The sequence below is a fragment of the Cygnus olor genome, chromosome 1 (genome assembly GCF_009769625.2).
Source record: "Cygnus olor isolate bCygOlo1 chromosome 1, bCygOlo1.pri.v2, whole genome shotgun sequence".
Classification (NCBI taxonomy): Eukaryota; Metazoa; Chordata; class Aves; order Anseriformes; family Anatidae; genus Cygnus; species Cygnus olor.
This window is the reverse complement of record NC_049169.1, coordinates 60,962,334-60,976,687: the sequence shown is the minus strand read 5'-3', so window position 1 is coordinate 60,976,687 and position 14,354 is coordinate 60,962,334. Positions and strand designations below refer to the sequence as shown.

Here is a 14,354-nt window from a genome sequence, read left to right as displayed (position 1 = left end):
ATTGAGAATTATTATTCTTGTTAAGACCGCTTCTGTTCTTGTGCTAAATCGAGCTGTGAGAGCAATAGCATAGTTGCAAGGTTCATCCTCCCCCTGCCCCACGAATTAATTTACAAGCTGCTGGAAGCTGTCCAACAGGAAATGCAGACTTCCTGGGAAAAGCATCACAACCTAGGGAAGAAGGTACTGCCTTCAAGTGTTGTTTGAAGTGAGATTTGGAAACATTTCTGGGCTCCCAAGCAGAGGCTGTGCCCCCTCAGGCCCTGTGTGTGGCTGGGGAACCAACGTGCAGAAGACCTTGCAGAAGAGGGGAGCCCCACCATCCAAAGGTGGCCCGAGTACACCTCCTTACATGCTGGTTTGGGGGATTTTTCTGCATTTGAGGTAGAAGCATGAGGTGCTGTCAGCCTGTTCCTGTGCTGTAAGAGCCCTGTGAGCTCACTGTAGCACCAGTTCTCCTCTGTCAAACCTTGGAGTGATCTGCAATTGCAACAGAGCTGCTTTGTGTCTGCAGATACACACTTAGAAAGGGTGAAACATCATTTTTTCCATCTGTTTCCTTTGAAGAGAAAACAGGAATGAGACTTGAAATTTGTGGGGGGAAGAATAAGTGGGCTGTGGTTTCTTAATGGATGATAAATTATTTGACAAATGTAGGGAAACCACACCTGGGAACCTCTGCTGACTGTGCAGGAAAAGGATCTTATCTTGCAGGGATGTAGAATGTCTGTTCAAAGACCTGTCAGATACTCAAAATGCGGACACTTCTACTACTGCTGTTACATTGACAGCAGGAATCTGAGGTTCAACAGCTCCATGGCAGTCACTGCAGTTAAAAGTAATAATAATAATAAAAAAAGAAGTTAGAAGGTATCAGTTTACAATGTGTTCAGGTCTTCAGGTTGTGGCAAGTTGTTTGTTTTAGAGAGGATGCTATGCTGTTCTAAGCAGAGCTATGCAAACATTTTCTACCAAGCCAGAATGTTTTTCCTAGAGCTGATATCTTGTGTCTACTGCAAAGCTTGGCTTCAGTTCAGAAGAGTATTTTACTAGAGAATTCACATATGCAAAAATGAACCTGCAGGATCTGATCCTATAAATCTAATCAGTCAGAGAAGCATAGAAGTTGCACAACTATGGAGATGAGAGACAGATACTATATGGGAGGTGAAAAGCCAGTCAGAAAAGGCCAGATGGGGAAGAACCAAGGTTCAACTTCATAATTGCGTTTCTGTTTCTTTTGTTATCTTGTGTGTATAAAATGCACTCAGGGTGCAGCATTTCCAGAAACTAAAACAGAGCTTTATATTTTGCCACCACTGATCTGGTCTGACTAGATCATCAGAAGATAAAACTCTTCTGGGCAATTCAACTGAATGTAACTCGTGTAACTAAACTAAAATAGAATGGTTACATCTGAGTAGGTTTATGTGGTTAGCATTACTTGACCTATTATTAAGCTTTATGCTTCAGAGCTCTGCTGGGAAACTCTGTCAGTCTTCTGAACAGGAAGGCCAGAGATCAGGTTGGAAAGCTCTTCACCCTCCTTTCATTTCAGCAGGGAAAAGCAGAGAGGAGCTTCAGAGTTCAAGGTAAAGGAATAAAGATTCTCAGGAGACTCCAGAGCTCTGTGTGGGGTGACTTAACTCTGCCCTGCGGAGCTCTGTGCTTGCTTTGCACTGGCTTGGTTCACTGTGCAATGCTGCCCACTGCAAACCCCTCTGAATGGTGCATAACCAGCACTGAGCACGTGCTGGGAGTTACACCCACTTTCAGTATTGAGATCAGTGTATGTTTTGCAAGGCAATGGTAGCTTTGGGCTTTCAAAGAATGATGTTCAGCAGAAGCTGCTCCTGGCAGGAATCTCAAAAGGAGAAGATCTGGAGTATCCCTGGCTGTTTGAGGAACAGGAGGAATTGGTGCAAGGTAACCACTGGTACATGATGACAGAAATCTAGCAAGAAGGGTAAACTATGCTGGCTCACGGGGATGTTGATTTTTACTGATGCATCTGCCAAAACCCTTAGCTCCGCCTGGCCGTTCTGCTCATGCCTAGCAGGGGTACATGCGTATGGCGTAATAACCAGAAGGAAATGCTGTTCAGCTCCTCTTCCTACGGGCTGGTGGCTATTGGCAAGGCATTTGTGACGTCCCACAGCGAGGCACGGCTAGAAAAGGAGGTACTGGACATACAGCTAGGAGTTCACGTGGGGCTAAAGCAGGCTGGTCATATTTCATTTCTGAAGGTCGTACTGAATGCGGGGGACCTTTCCAACGTAGAGCAAGGGTTCAGAGGCTGGTCCGATGCACAGGCACGTGGCTGACACATCCGGGGGTGGTGGCTTGGCAGCCTGGTGGCAGGACCGTGAGTAGGGGTCTGCGGGGCTCTGACATCTTTTCTGGGGTGCATCTGAGGTGGGAGAGGGGAGGAAGTCGGTGATTTTATGGTTTGTGGGTTTTGCTTGCTGCTGGAAGGACGCCTGCTTGCTGTTAGTCGGACCGTAAGCTGCATTCGTCTTCCTCAATTCATCCACCCTTCTGAATGAGGAGGAAGTGTGTAACGTGGCGTGAGGTTGTCTTTGATGTATGCAAGCTGTTACTGCGGAGAAATGAAAGGCAAATTTACAGGGTATCTCTCTTGCACAAGCCCAGATAGTGACACCTCAGGAAAAGGTGAAGGACACTAGACGTCTTGACAGTGACATATTTCTCTCTGCTTTATTAAGTGCTTCATCTCTGTTTCTTTCTAGTTGGGGTAAGCTGTTGAGTGGAAAAAAACTGCAGAGAGCAGAAACACTAGCAAGTGAAAGTGAAAGCAGGGCTCAAGCGGATGGTTTCAGAAAGCAGAGGGTGTGACGGCAGAGTAGGATCTCTGGGTCTGAGCAGGGGTTAGCACTGGTGTGTGGAGTAGGGGGAGAGGGAACAGGGATGGGAGAAACGGGAGAAAAACTTCTCGAAACTTCATCTGACTCTTCCCAGTCAGATCCCACTCATGGTATCCAAAAACTCCCAGTTTTCCCGCCATGGCAGCAGCATACTGCTGTGCAGAGCCGGGAAGGAGGGGTGGCTGCATTTAAAAAAAAAAAAAAAAAAAAAAAGTTAACGGGAGCGTTGGGTCTCATGAATCTCCTGCAATGGGATTTGAAAGAAAAAGAATCAGGAGTGTTTTTCTAGGAATAGGCCTGGCTGGTGTTACTGTGTATAAAGGGCAACCACAGTCTGAAGACAGCAGTGGAACAAGCTAAGGCTAAAAACGAGACCCGAGTCCTTCCTTGCTCTTTGCCCTGGCAGTCTATGGGGCTGCCAGGCCTTTGTTTGTGCACCGTTGCACTGCAACCAACTCCAGAAGGGAACTCCTCCTTTGTTTTCCCTTGATTCCCTTGCTGTGAATACCCATCATCCCTGACAAGGCATGAAGGGTGTCAGGGCCAGATAAATGAACAATCATTTCCATTTGCACACTGTGTTCATATTTTTCAGGCAGCTGTGAGCAGCTCTACCAAAGACCCTTGTAAACTCCAGTGCAGGTAGGTGGGCAGCTCTGTGTGACCTGTGATAAGGCTGTGTTGTAGGGGCAGTGAAGTGATGCATAGACAAATGTCATCTAGACTGGGGTCCAAAACTGGGACCCCAGGAAAGAGGAGAAAGCATGGCAGTAAGCAAAGTGAAATCCTCTGCATTTGAATTACAGGTGGTCAGCTGTCCTGTCTTTGGAGGTGGCATACCTCAGGGCAGAGTGCTGGGAGGGGACTTTGCTGGTGAGCAATTTGTTCCTCTTCTGAGGGCTTGCTAAGTACCTGTGGTGGGCTGATCTTGGTAGGCAGCCAGATGCCCACTCTGCTGCTCTCCTGTCCCTCTCTGCAACAGGAGATGGGTAGAAAATAAGATGCTAAAGCTTGTAGGGTAAGATAAAGCCAGGAAGATCACTTACCAGTTACCATCACAAACAAGATGGAATTGACTTTGGGAAAATTAATCTAATTTGTGGCTAATTAAAATAGATTCAGAGCAGAAACACAGACAAAAATCAGAACATCACCTTCCCCCCTCTTTATTCCCAGGCTCACTGTCACTCCTGAGTGCTCTGCCTCCTCCCCGCTGAGTGGCACAGGGAGTGGGGAAGGGGGGCAGCTGTCAGTCCATTGCAGGGCCTTTCTGCCGCTCTCTTCTCCTCAGAAATATCCCCCACTGCAGTGTGGGGGGTCTCTCCCTTGGGCTGCAGTCCTTCAGGATAAGCCTGCTCCAGCATGGTCCTCCGTGGGCTGCAGGGGGACAGCCTGCTCCACCATGGGCCTCTCCAGGCAGCAGGGGAATTTCTGCCTGAAGCACCTCCTCCTTCTCTGCAGGGCCATTGCTCACACTGTTCCCCTCACTCTTCACTGCCGTGTGTGGTTTGCCCTCTCTCACCCAGGCTCTGCCTGAGGAGCCACCGCCTTGGCTGTGGGGCCCAGCTGTAGCCTGAGGTTCGGCCCTTGGAACCGTCTCTGTCTGTCATGGGGCACCCCCAGCCTTTCCTCACAGAGGCCCTGCAGACCCCTGATGGCACCAAGGCCCCTGTCCTCATGCAGCATCTGTGAGGGGTTGCTTTGTTTTCCTGACCCATGAAGGAGGACTGGTGCTGTTGGTGCTTTCTGAATGCCCTTGGACTTTGGAATTTGCTAAAAGCCAGGTCTTGCTACTGTTAGCCAGGTGGCCCCACTGGCCTTCACCTAACAAGCTGAGATAATTGTGTCAGTTGTGTTTTCTTCCAATATATATTTTAGAATTATATTTTTTAGAGAAAAACAGTGACCTGGGCCCAAGTCACAGAACTCAGGGTCATTTCTCTGATGCGTGCCATGCCAAACATACAAATATCAGTTCCTTGGTTCTGCACTTTCCAGCCCAAGAGGTCTTCTTTTCTGAGATGTGATTAGACTTCTGACCTCATCGGAGATACCATATATTTTGACAGCTTTGGAAAAGACACGTATTGACTCTGGATCTTTCTTTCTGTGTTAGGGGTGAGGACACAGCCAGGTGTCAACCAGCTCTTTTGTGCGTGTGGTACCTTCAGACCCATCTGTGCGCCCTTGGAATGGCGTACACCTGGTATTGGCTTGACGACTTCGAGCAGTGGATCGAGTATGGGAAACAGGTGAGGTCCTCGGTGTCGATGCCAAGAGCTCTTGTTCAGCCGTCTTTGGAGAATTGTTTAGGGCACGTTGTTCTGCAGCTGGTGTGGTGTACATGCCCTGCTGGTGCCCTTGCAATGCTGCTCTGATACCCTGGTGGATTTGTCTTACTCATTGTCCCTCAAAGCAGTACTGATACTCAGTGAAAGCTTTCAAAAGACAAGCTTTGAAAAAACGATTGCATTTTCCAGAGGCAACAGAAGTTGTTTGACTGAAGCTGACCACACAGACTGAATGCTGCTTTCTTGCTGTTGTTATAAGCAGCTGTTCCCTGTGGGGTACCCCTACGTCCCTGAAGAACAAAATGCTAGAAGTCTTAGAGACTAGTTCTACATGGCATCTCATTGCTGTAGCCTAGGGAAACACTGGTATGGCCCTACAGAGTCACCTAAACTGAAGACTAGTTTAACAGTGTAATTTCCTTGTTCTTTCTTTAGCATCCGTATCATTCATCTGCCACGGTAAATTCTGCAGATCTGGAGAAGGCATTTCTAGCTGACCCGAAAGGCACTCTGTTATTCAGGGCCGGTTCTCAGAAATATGAGTTAAATTTTAAAGGTGAAGTATCTCTTTGTTTACCATTCATTACATAGCTGACTCTAAGGTAGCCTCCGTCATGTGGAGTTGTCACTCTATGTCTGGGTTTCTTTGAACATGTCTTTTTTCCTCCTATAAGTTTTCTCCAAGCTGAATTTGAGTATTAAGTACATTTCTCTGCAGTTCTGAGATACCCTGCGCGAACTTATAGACTTGTGCATCTGCAGTCAAAAAAGCATCTCTGACAATGCTGTACATTTAGAACAAAAACTGAGAATAAACACCTCATGGCATCTGGCTTATGCATTCGAGTTTACATAACAAAAGAGGAGAAATGAGAAATTAAAAAATAATAATTATATATAAATGTAAGAACTAAAAAGTCAAATGGTGAAGAAGTAAGCTCTGGTAGACATCTTACAAGATAGTTACAGGGAGAGAAAACAGTGCAGCAAAGGAAAAATTATGGGCTAGTTACACACGGAGAGAATGGGAAAATAAGAAAAGTTTTTCTGTTTCTAATTATTTATAATTTATTTAACCATCTTAAGGTTTCTGCTAGCTTTCCAAACTTTAAATGTTTCCTGGCATGAATAAAAAGAATGGTGTTTAAAGGAGGAAACAATGGATAGTTAGCAATGCCACACTGTGTGTGCTCTGTGATATTGTTGCAGGACCAAAAAGATGTTCCTCAGCCCCAGCTAACAATCCCATATTGCCAGAAAAGCCAGACTTATGGACTCCATCATATTGAAAATCCTTCCCTGCTGCAGGCCAGACATCAGATGTGGTTTTCTCTGGCCAACAGCCTGGATGTGAATGCATCTGGAGGTGCAGTAGTTGATGGTTGCATTTGAGCTTCACAGCCTATGCTAGTAGGTTGTTGACCTTGGTGATCTCCAAGGAGAAGCTACCGAAGTGGAAATGGTCTGGAGTGGGGTGGACATGATAGAAAGAACATCACCCTGCAGCCTTCAGGGCTACCTGCTGTTTTATTTCTTTTCTAAAGGCCCAGTGTGTCCCTGGGCAATAAGTTATCTAATCATTGAGGTTTTGTGTTTTTCTTTCAAGACATGGTCCAAAGAAATTTGTTCTTTGAAACTCGAAGAAAAGTTGTCCGACTACCAAAAGCTCTATCCCCTCAATATGGACACGACATAAGGTACTATACATTGATTATTTAATAACGTCTTAGGATGATGGCACCTTTCTACTAAGAAATTCCTCTCACCTCTCTACAATTCAATTTTAGATTTCTTAAATTCACTTTTAGAAACCTTTTGCTGACTAGTTTAACAGGAAATTTTGCTGTGACAGTATTTGTAAATTATGCAATACTTCTGTGAAGCATGCTTGAGGGATATTTAGTGGCAGTCTCTGGCAGCCTTTACAGACCCCTAGAGTAGATTTGTTCCTTCTGTGAGAGTAAGGTCACACAGGGCTGACACAAGTGTGCCAGGAATTTTTGTTCCTTGATTTATGCCTTAACAATGCAAAACTGTGCACAGGGTATTACCTCCCAAGAACTGTGGAGCAGATAGATGCCATCCCCTGGAAAGCTAAGTATTAAATAAAACAACAAAAAAATCCCCCAAATGAAGTGACCAGGATGCAATTATTTGGGATAGTCAGTATAAGCCTTTTTTAAAGGAAGTTTAGCATGACAGAATTTGGGCACGTTTGCTGTAGAAGTTAGTTGAGCTATTGTTTTATTTAAAAAAAATAAAATAGCTTCAGAAACTCACTGTCAGACACTGCATAAGAAACCAAGGGTTAAATTTAAGGGTAGGTTCAACCAAAGGTTTAAAGACAAAACAAACTGAAGCACCCAAACAGGTGCTAATGCTCCGATTGCCTGTGATAAAACATTCATGCCAGGTAGATGACTGAAGACTTGTGCTGGGAGTTGTTAAGCACTGACTGCTGCAGTAGTGCATGGGGGCACCACTGTCCACCCAAGGCCTCCTGCCAGGCTGGTCCTGGGGACAGGGAGGGACAAGCTGCCCACCTGGCCAGTGATTTAGAGATGAGTAGCCACATGGAGGGTGAGGGCTCACGCTCCAGTTTCCTAGAGGTGCACGCAGCACATGTGGAGTGCTTCTCTGAGACCACTTCTGAGAGCAGTTGTACAAACCAACTGGCTACGAGCCTCTGTTACTTCTTGACTGAAGCGCTCCTACCACTGCTTTGGCCTGCCAAGAAATTCATCAGTACTATTAGAATGTGTATGGAAATCTAAACCTGAGAAAGGGGTAATTGTTATGTGGAAGGTAAAACAAAAATGAAAATCCCGGGATGCCTGGAAGGTGCTGTAAAGCCAGCTGGATTCTCCAGAAGGAGGTTTTGGTTGGAAGTGTTATGGATTGTGACGTGTGCTTTCTCTCTCTCTCTCTTTTTTTTTTTTTTTTTAGCCGGTACATGAATCTATCATTTTCTTCATGTCCTCCAGAATGGGACCAATCAGCAGTGCCTGATATTGGGTACAAGGTATGTATTTTCACCTCTCCAGTGGGCTGAGTGAACTGTGTTCTGTACTGATTTTTCTGAGCAGTAAGCTATATAAAACATGACCCTCATCTCCAAAGACCAAGGTGATTGAGATAGTCTCAGCTTTAAACATATCTTCTACAATATGAACTATGAGGTGAAACAAGACTAACGGTGCCACATTCAGAATAGATCTATGTCTCCTGGAAGGCTCTCTGAGATCCCTCATATATACCATGCAGGCTAAGGGCACTGCTGGTCTAGCCTGTCCTGTGCATTATTTCCACGGTAGTTTATCCTCTGATAAACTGGAGAAATTGCATTTTAAAGGGGATTTTTAGTATTTTCTCTGTCTATTTAAGGCAAAATGTTATTTGCTGTGGTAAAACTAGGGGTTGGCCGTGTAAGAAAGTATCTAGAAGGACCTAGGGTGTCAAATTAAGGTGAAACTGATACCCACTCTTCTGCACACTGAATACTGCCGTGCGTTTCAGATCTGGGTTACTCTGAAGTAAAAATAATCTATATGCATAAGAAGTGTGTCCACCGAAGGCAGCTCGTGTGGGATTACATTCATTTCCCTGTGCATCAGCACCTCAGTGCCTGTGCTTCCAGCATGTGGAGGGAGAGTGATGGTGGGGAAAGGATGGTTAAGTGGAAAGACAGCAGAAGCTCAAGATTTTAATGGCAGGGCTTTTCCTTTAATGCAAGGAAGTTGATGAGTCCTTTGGAAGGACTGGGAGCTGTTAGTACTAGTAACACCTTATTTTTGATGTTTTTAAAATTTTCAGTTGGTAGAGCTCAGTTACAGTTCCTGCGAATATGTAAAAATTCAGAGGCTGTTTGAGAAGACAATGAAAGGTTACAACATCTGTCGGCTACAGAGGGTCCAGAACCCAGCACTATGGCAAGTTTTTCAGTGGTTAGTATCTGCTTTACTTCATTATTCTCATGGTAGCAGAGCACTGCAATTTCCTGTTCTATTGTCCTTGCAGGCTGTGATAGGAGTTGCCAAATGCAGTAGCCCAACAGAACTGAGACTGCCACACTTCCATGTGCCCTGGTCTAGCTGGTAGTGAGGTTCAGCACTTATTTCTAATAGGCACACATGCACAAATACATGCATATATGCACAAAGTGCATCTCTATCTCTTGATAGAGATATATCTGACCACAAAAATTAACACAGACAACACAGCACTCATGCAATGATAAATAGTGCCAACAATCTCATCCTGTTCCCTTCTAGCTAATCAGAATGAAAGCTTGTTATTGGAAAATACACATGCACATATTTATGTATCTAAGTACAGGTAAATATGTATATATACACGTATATGTATATATGTATATATACACGTATATAGATATATATATACATACATATATGCACACTAGTATGTGTCTCTTTGGGATCTGGTCTTAGACACTCAGCTTATGCATGTGCTGGTCCCGGGGTCTTCTCATCTCCAGTTGTGTTCTGCACAGATATACAAATGTGCAAATGGATTTCAGTTGACCCCTGTACTTCATGTTGCCTTCCGTAGTTGTCCTGAACCTCCTGGTCCCCCTGGTAGGCAAGCCAGACCCTCTGCTCTATCCAGTATCTGGCCCAGACTTATGACTGCTCTGGTTCCAGGTCACTTACCCTCCTCACTGACTGTCCAGCTTGATATTCACTAGTGATCACACATTCACACATGCATATCCTTGCTGCAGTTGCTTGTATGCTGAGGCCCCACTTCAATTGCTGTACACATACCCCCCCATATGTGCTCCTGCGTGTGGTCTGGAGGGTCCGTTGCCCAGGATAAGAGTTAGAAATGGAGATTAATGAAGAGAGAGGGCAGACTGCATGGATCAGGTGCTGGGCCTGGCTACACAAGCCTACTGACCAGTCAGTCACCTGTTTATAAATCACCAACCCATTTTCCCCTTTTCCATCTGTTTTCCCATGTGTGTTCCTCACTAGACCGCCCTGAACCTTCCCTTTCATTACCTCTGTTCCTCCCCTCAAACATCCCTTTATAAATCTTGTGCAATCCCCAAATACTTTTCCCCTGCATCCCACAAGGAGTACCATACCCCCATGGGCAGTACCCACCTCAGTCCATGAGGTGCTCCAGAGTCTCTCCATTGCTTGTGGTGCTGGGTGTCCCCCTAGCCCCTGGGGCTGAGACTCCCCTGTGAAGCTCTGAGAGCTGAGCCTTCTTTCTCCCTAATCAGGTTATTGGGGTTCCCCTGCCTGTCACTGCCTCTGTGTTCCTTAGTGGGTGTGGAAACAAGACTTTTTCTGCAAGACCTAACAGGTTGTATGTGTGGGTCTTGCTTACATTATTCAAAAAGAAACGTACTTTCCTTCGCTGTGACTGAGTTGCGGCATCTCAAATTTATTCTTTTTATTTCTTAGTCTCTTCTACATGGGGTTTTTAAAAAACGTGGACTTTTTATGTGGTAAAGCTACAGGAAGAGGTTCTACAGTCTTTACTGTGGCTTCACACTGTTCATTTATAAGCATATTTATTAATTCATGATTTATATAACCTGGGAACAATTCCTGCTTGAGGTGTTTGTCTCTTTACTCTCTAATGTGATATGAAGTTTTGGGTGGCACAGTCCATGATGATTCAAGAACTTTTTGTTTTGCTGTACAGTAAAGTTACCAGCAGAAGTGCAAGGCGGGCAGTAACCCCACTGAGAGCGGTTTGCATCACTGTTCCTCCACAACCCCAAAGTAGGAGGAGTTGGGTTGGGAAATTGTCCTTGTTTGAATCAGGGCAACACGTTATTCATTTTTGTCATTAGGCAAAAAGAGCAGATGAAGAAGCTCAATAAATCAAAATGTGTGGATGAGCGGCTCCTGTTCCATGGGACAAATCCATCCCATTTGCCAGCCATCTGTGAGCAGAATTTTGACTGGAGGATTTGTGGCACTCATGGGACGGTGTATGGAAAAGGTACAAGGGCATGGGCTGGACCTGCATGGAAACTCTCAGGGTGTTTCTAGAGCTCAGGGAAGAGCTGAGAAAAAGCCATGCTTCCATTCTGTTAGTTGTGAAGTTCCATAGAGCAGGGGTGAAAGCTTATCAGGTCAACCGTGTGCGGTCTTACCAAGGGCCCAGCCCCAGCTGTGGTGGGACTCCAAAGGCAACAGCAGGACCTGCTGGCCTGGGAGGAGTGGGTTCAGGGGCCTCAGCAGCATGGGCTCCAGATGCTGGCCAGGCTGGTGGGTCTGTGTGAGGTGACTGACTGTCCCTGACCACAGCGCTCCTGCCGTTAGGGCACACTCATCTGCATGCCTCTGTGTCACTAAGCAGTGTCAGCAGCTGTCAGGACGTCTGAAAACATCCCTTTTGGCCTCAGGTATTTGCAGAATAGTAAAGCTCTTGGACAGGTGGAACAGAGAGGTTGATGGAGAAATGCAGCTAGCATCTGTTGATGCTTTAAAAGAAGCCAACATGAAAACACTTGGTGGGGATGTGTGTAGAGCTACCTGGGGCTGATGAATCGCTGTCTGCCAAAGAGCTGATAACAGGTATTTGTTCTTTGGTTGATGCATTGTCTTACCTGTGTCTTTTCCTGGTCCCTAGGAAGCTACTTTGCCAGAGATGCCAGTTATGCTCATGACTACAGTTCCTCTAGGAGTGGTCGCTACAGCATGTTTGTAGCTCAGGTTCTTGTTGGACAATTTGTTCAGGGAGAATCTGAGTACCTCCGTCCTCCACCCAGACCCGACAGTCCCAACAGGCTTTATGACAGCTGCGTGAATGACCCAGAAGACCCTTCCATTTTTGTCATCTTTGAGAAGTACCAGATTTACCCTGCCTATATTTTGGAGTACCGCAGTGAAACTTCATGTGTGATTCTGTAGTGAATGGCAGAATCTTCTTTGTATTTTCACTGAAACACTAGTATTTTTTTCGTGTTTGTACAAGTTTAGAACTTGCTAATGTCAAAATTTCCTTTGAGAAGCTAGAGAACATTTTGTCATGCAGCAAACTGATATCAATCCCCTGTAGGATTTTGGGGCATAGTTTTTGTTTGTCTGAAGAAGAGGAAACTGCACAGAGGAGAGGATGGGTGCAAAAATGCAGAGAGGAGTTTGGAAGAAAAGGAGTTTTCTGAATGAGTAAAAATTATTTCTGACTGCAGGGGGAGTTCACAGAGCCTCCAGCAATTAGGTGCTAGGTATTACATTTAGAAGATCAGGCAGGGGTCTGGTGGGTGCAGCTCTAAGGGTACACTGCGATGTGTGACTGCTGAGGTGTAGCTGCTTTTAACTTTGCGTGGGCTGGACTACCAGATCTGAAGCAGAAGCACTCCTTGAGAAGCCCACGTTATTTCAGGGTCACTGCACAACCCTCGGTTTGTGTCACTGCTAGAAGGAGCTGTCCCACCTCTGGGTGTGGGTTGCTGCTCTTCTCCCTGTGCTAGTGCTGATGACTGTACTGGGGTGGGCAGCATCAGATGTAGAGCATTCACCTACTTGAAAACTGACTTAGTCAAAAAGCCAACCAAACAACCCAACCCAACAAAAAAAAACAAAGCACAAAACCAGCAACTGCAAACCCAGAATACCAGCGAGGACAGTTCCCAGCTTTGCTTGTGCCGACCCAATAAAGAAGAGGGCAGGCTGCACTGCAGTCTTTGGCAAAAGGTGATGCTGAACCTACAGCCCAAGCAGGGCTTTGAATGGTAAAATGTTGGGGAATATCTTGGTCAGTGAGTTGCTGAGAGCTGAGACCACTACTGAAAATGAAAAGCAACTTCATCAGTGAGTACTTCTTTGTGGGGATTTTGCTTGATATTATAGATCTTCTAAAACGTCTTGCGGACTTGAACTTACTGCTACCTCTGGAGCACCTGTGCACCTCCCAGGTTCTGCAGCTGTGAACAAAAGCATTCCTTAGCACCCTTTCAGGTGAGAAATGCTTGCAAACAGGCAGCAACACGTGCCATTGTCAGCAGGCACTGAGCATGGATCTGACAGATATGTGAGCTTTTCTTTTTCCCCTTGGGGGAAAAAAAAAAAAAGTGTGAGGAGTTCTCTACCCTGTCGAGAATGGATTAAATAACTTCTGACTCAGACACATGTGACTGACAGCTTCAGAGTCACTGAGGTGGTGGTGGAGAAGGTCCAAAGGAGGAATGCTGTGAGTAGCCAGGCTGGTTTCTGTGGAGCTCACTGCCTTCTGTGCCAGCCTGAGAGGTGCTGGGTGGGCAGGTGTTGGAGTGGGCTTGTCCCTGAGCATCCATAGTGTGTGGAGCTCATTCTGTTGGTGGGTACGGAGGACACCTGCTCTCAGCATGGGATGAAATGATCAGTTGGATCTTGACTAATGACTTCTGCACCTTTCCAATATGTTGCCTGTTTTCAGGGTGCTGTGAAAGTGCTTTATCTGCATCTAATGGGGAGGTTTAGGGAGCGCAGCAGCTGCAGAACACCCAAGGGAGAGGGCCATGCTGAGAGGTCAGCCCCCTGCTCAGGAGTCCCCAGATAGGAAATTTCAGTGTTTAAAAAAATAGAAAAAAAATCCTAACACACGCTCACAAAACTCTCCCGCTGCGTGTGAGAGAAAGAGGAAGCAGGGTATCGGCAGCTTCTCTAGTCATTCCTTTAGCAATCGTCTTGCAGGAACCAGCAGCAACCTCAGAAGAATCAATTGTGTTTTGCACTTAAATAAACAATGCATTTCTTCCACATACTGAGACGTACCTAATTTTCTCTTGCAAAGATGTTAGCTCAAGCGGTCTTTTCATCGTAGTTTATTTCTAATTGATTTCCTGGTGGTGGTGCTCTAAGGTCTTTGTAGTGTAGTACCTGGTTTTAATGTTGTTGGTTACATATTCATGCACCTGTTCCAGGCTTTCTATTAAATAACACCTCAGCAAGTTTTCAGGCTTTCTTTTAATTTACTCATGCCAAGTGTGACTTTTCAGCATTTTTTAAGAATCTTTTTAACAACTTTGACAAAATTTATTACAGGCTGATTAGACTGTACAAACCTAACGCTCGATGGAAAGTGCTGAATGGCATGTTGTTTTCCAAAGCACTTAAACTCCTAAAAATCAAACTGAGCCCCATAACCTGTGAGAAAACACAGACATTGTTCTTGTGATGTGCTCAATAATTAAATTTATCAAAGCTGTTTCTGG

General features: G+C 45.5%; 1 protein-coding gene across 7 annotated transcripts; it reads left to right on the top strand.

The window, feature by feature from the left end:
* Positions 1-1,948: 1,948 nt before the first annotated feature.
* On the top strand, positions 1,949-13,901 carry LOC121063960 (protein mono-ADP-ribosyltransferase PARP12-like). Of its 7 annotated transcripts, none has more exons than XM_040544988.1 (10): positions 1,961-2,180; positions 3,481-3,527; positions 3,692-3,758; positions 5,002-5,137; positions 5,612-5,732; positions 6,783-6,873; positions 8,123-8,198; positions 8,990-9,120; positions 11,004-11,155; positions 11,789-13,901. In XM_040544988.1, exons 4-10 carry the CDS (start codon positions 5,078-5,080, stop codon positions 12,067-12,069), a joined length of 912 nt encoding a protein of 303 aa, XP_040400922.1. In that variant the 5' UTR covers positions 1,961-2,180; positions 3,481-3,527; positions 3,692-3,758; positions 5,002-5,077; the 3' UTR covers positions 12,070-13,901. The 7 variants fall into 7 exon arrangements, with proteins under 7 accessions (XP_040400917.1, XP_040400922.1, XP_040400920.1 ...); XM_040544989.1 differs by lacking the exon at positions 1,961-2,180 and adding an exon at positions 2,351-2,365; XM_040544983.1 differs by lacking the exon at positions 3,692-3,758 and having other exon boundaries at positions 1,949-2,180.
* The last annotated feature ends 453 nt before the right edge of the window (positions 13,902-14,354 follow it).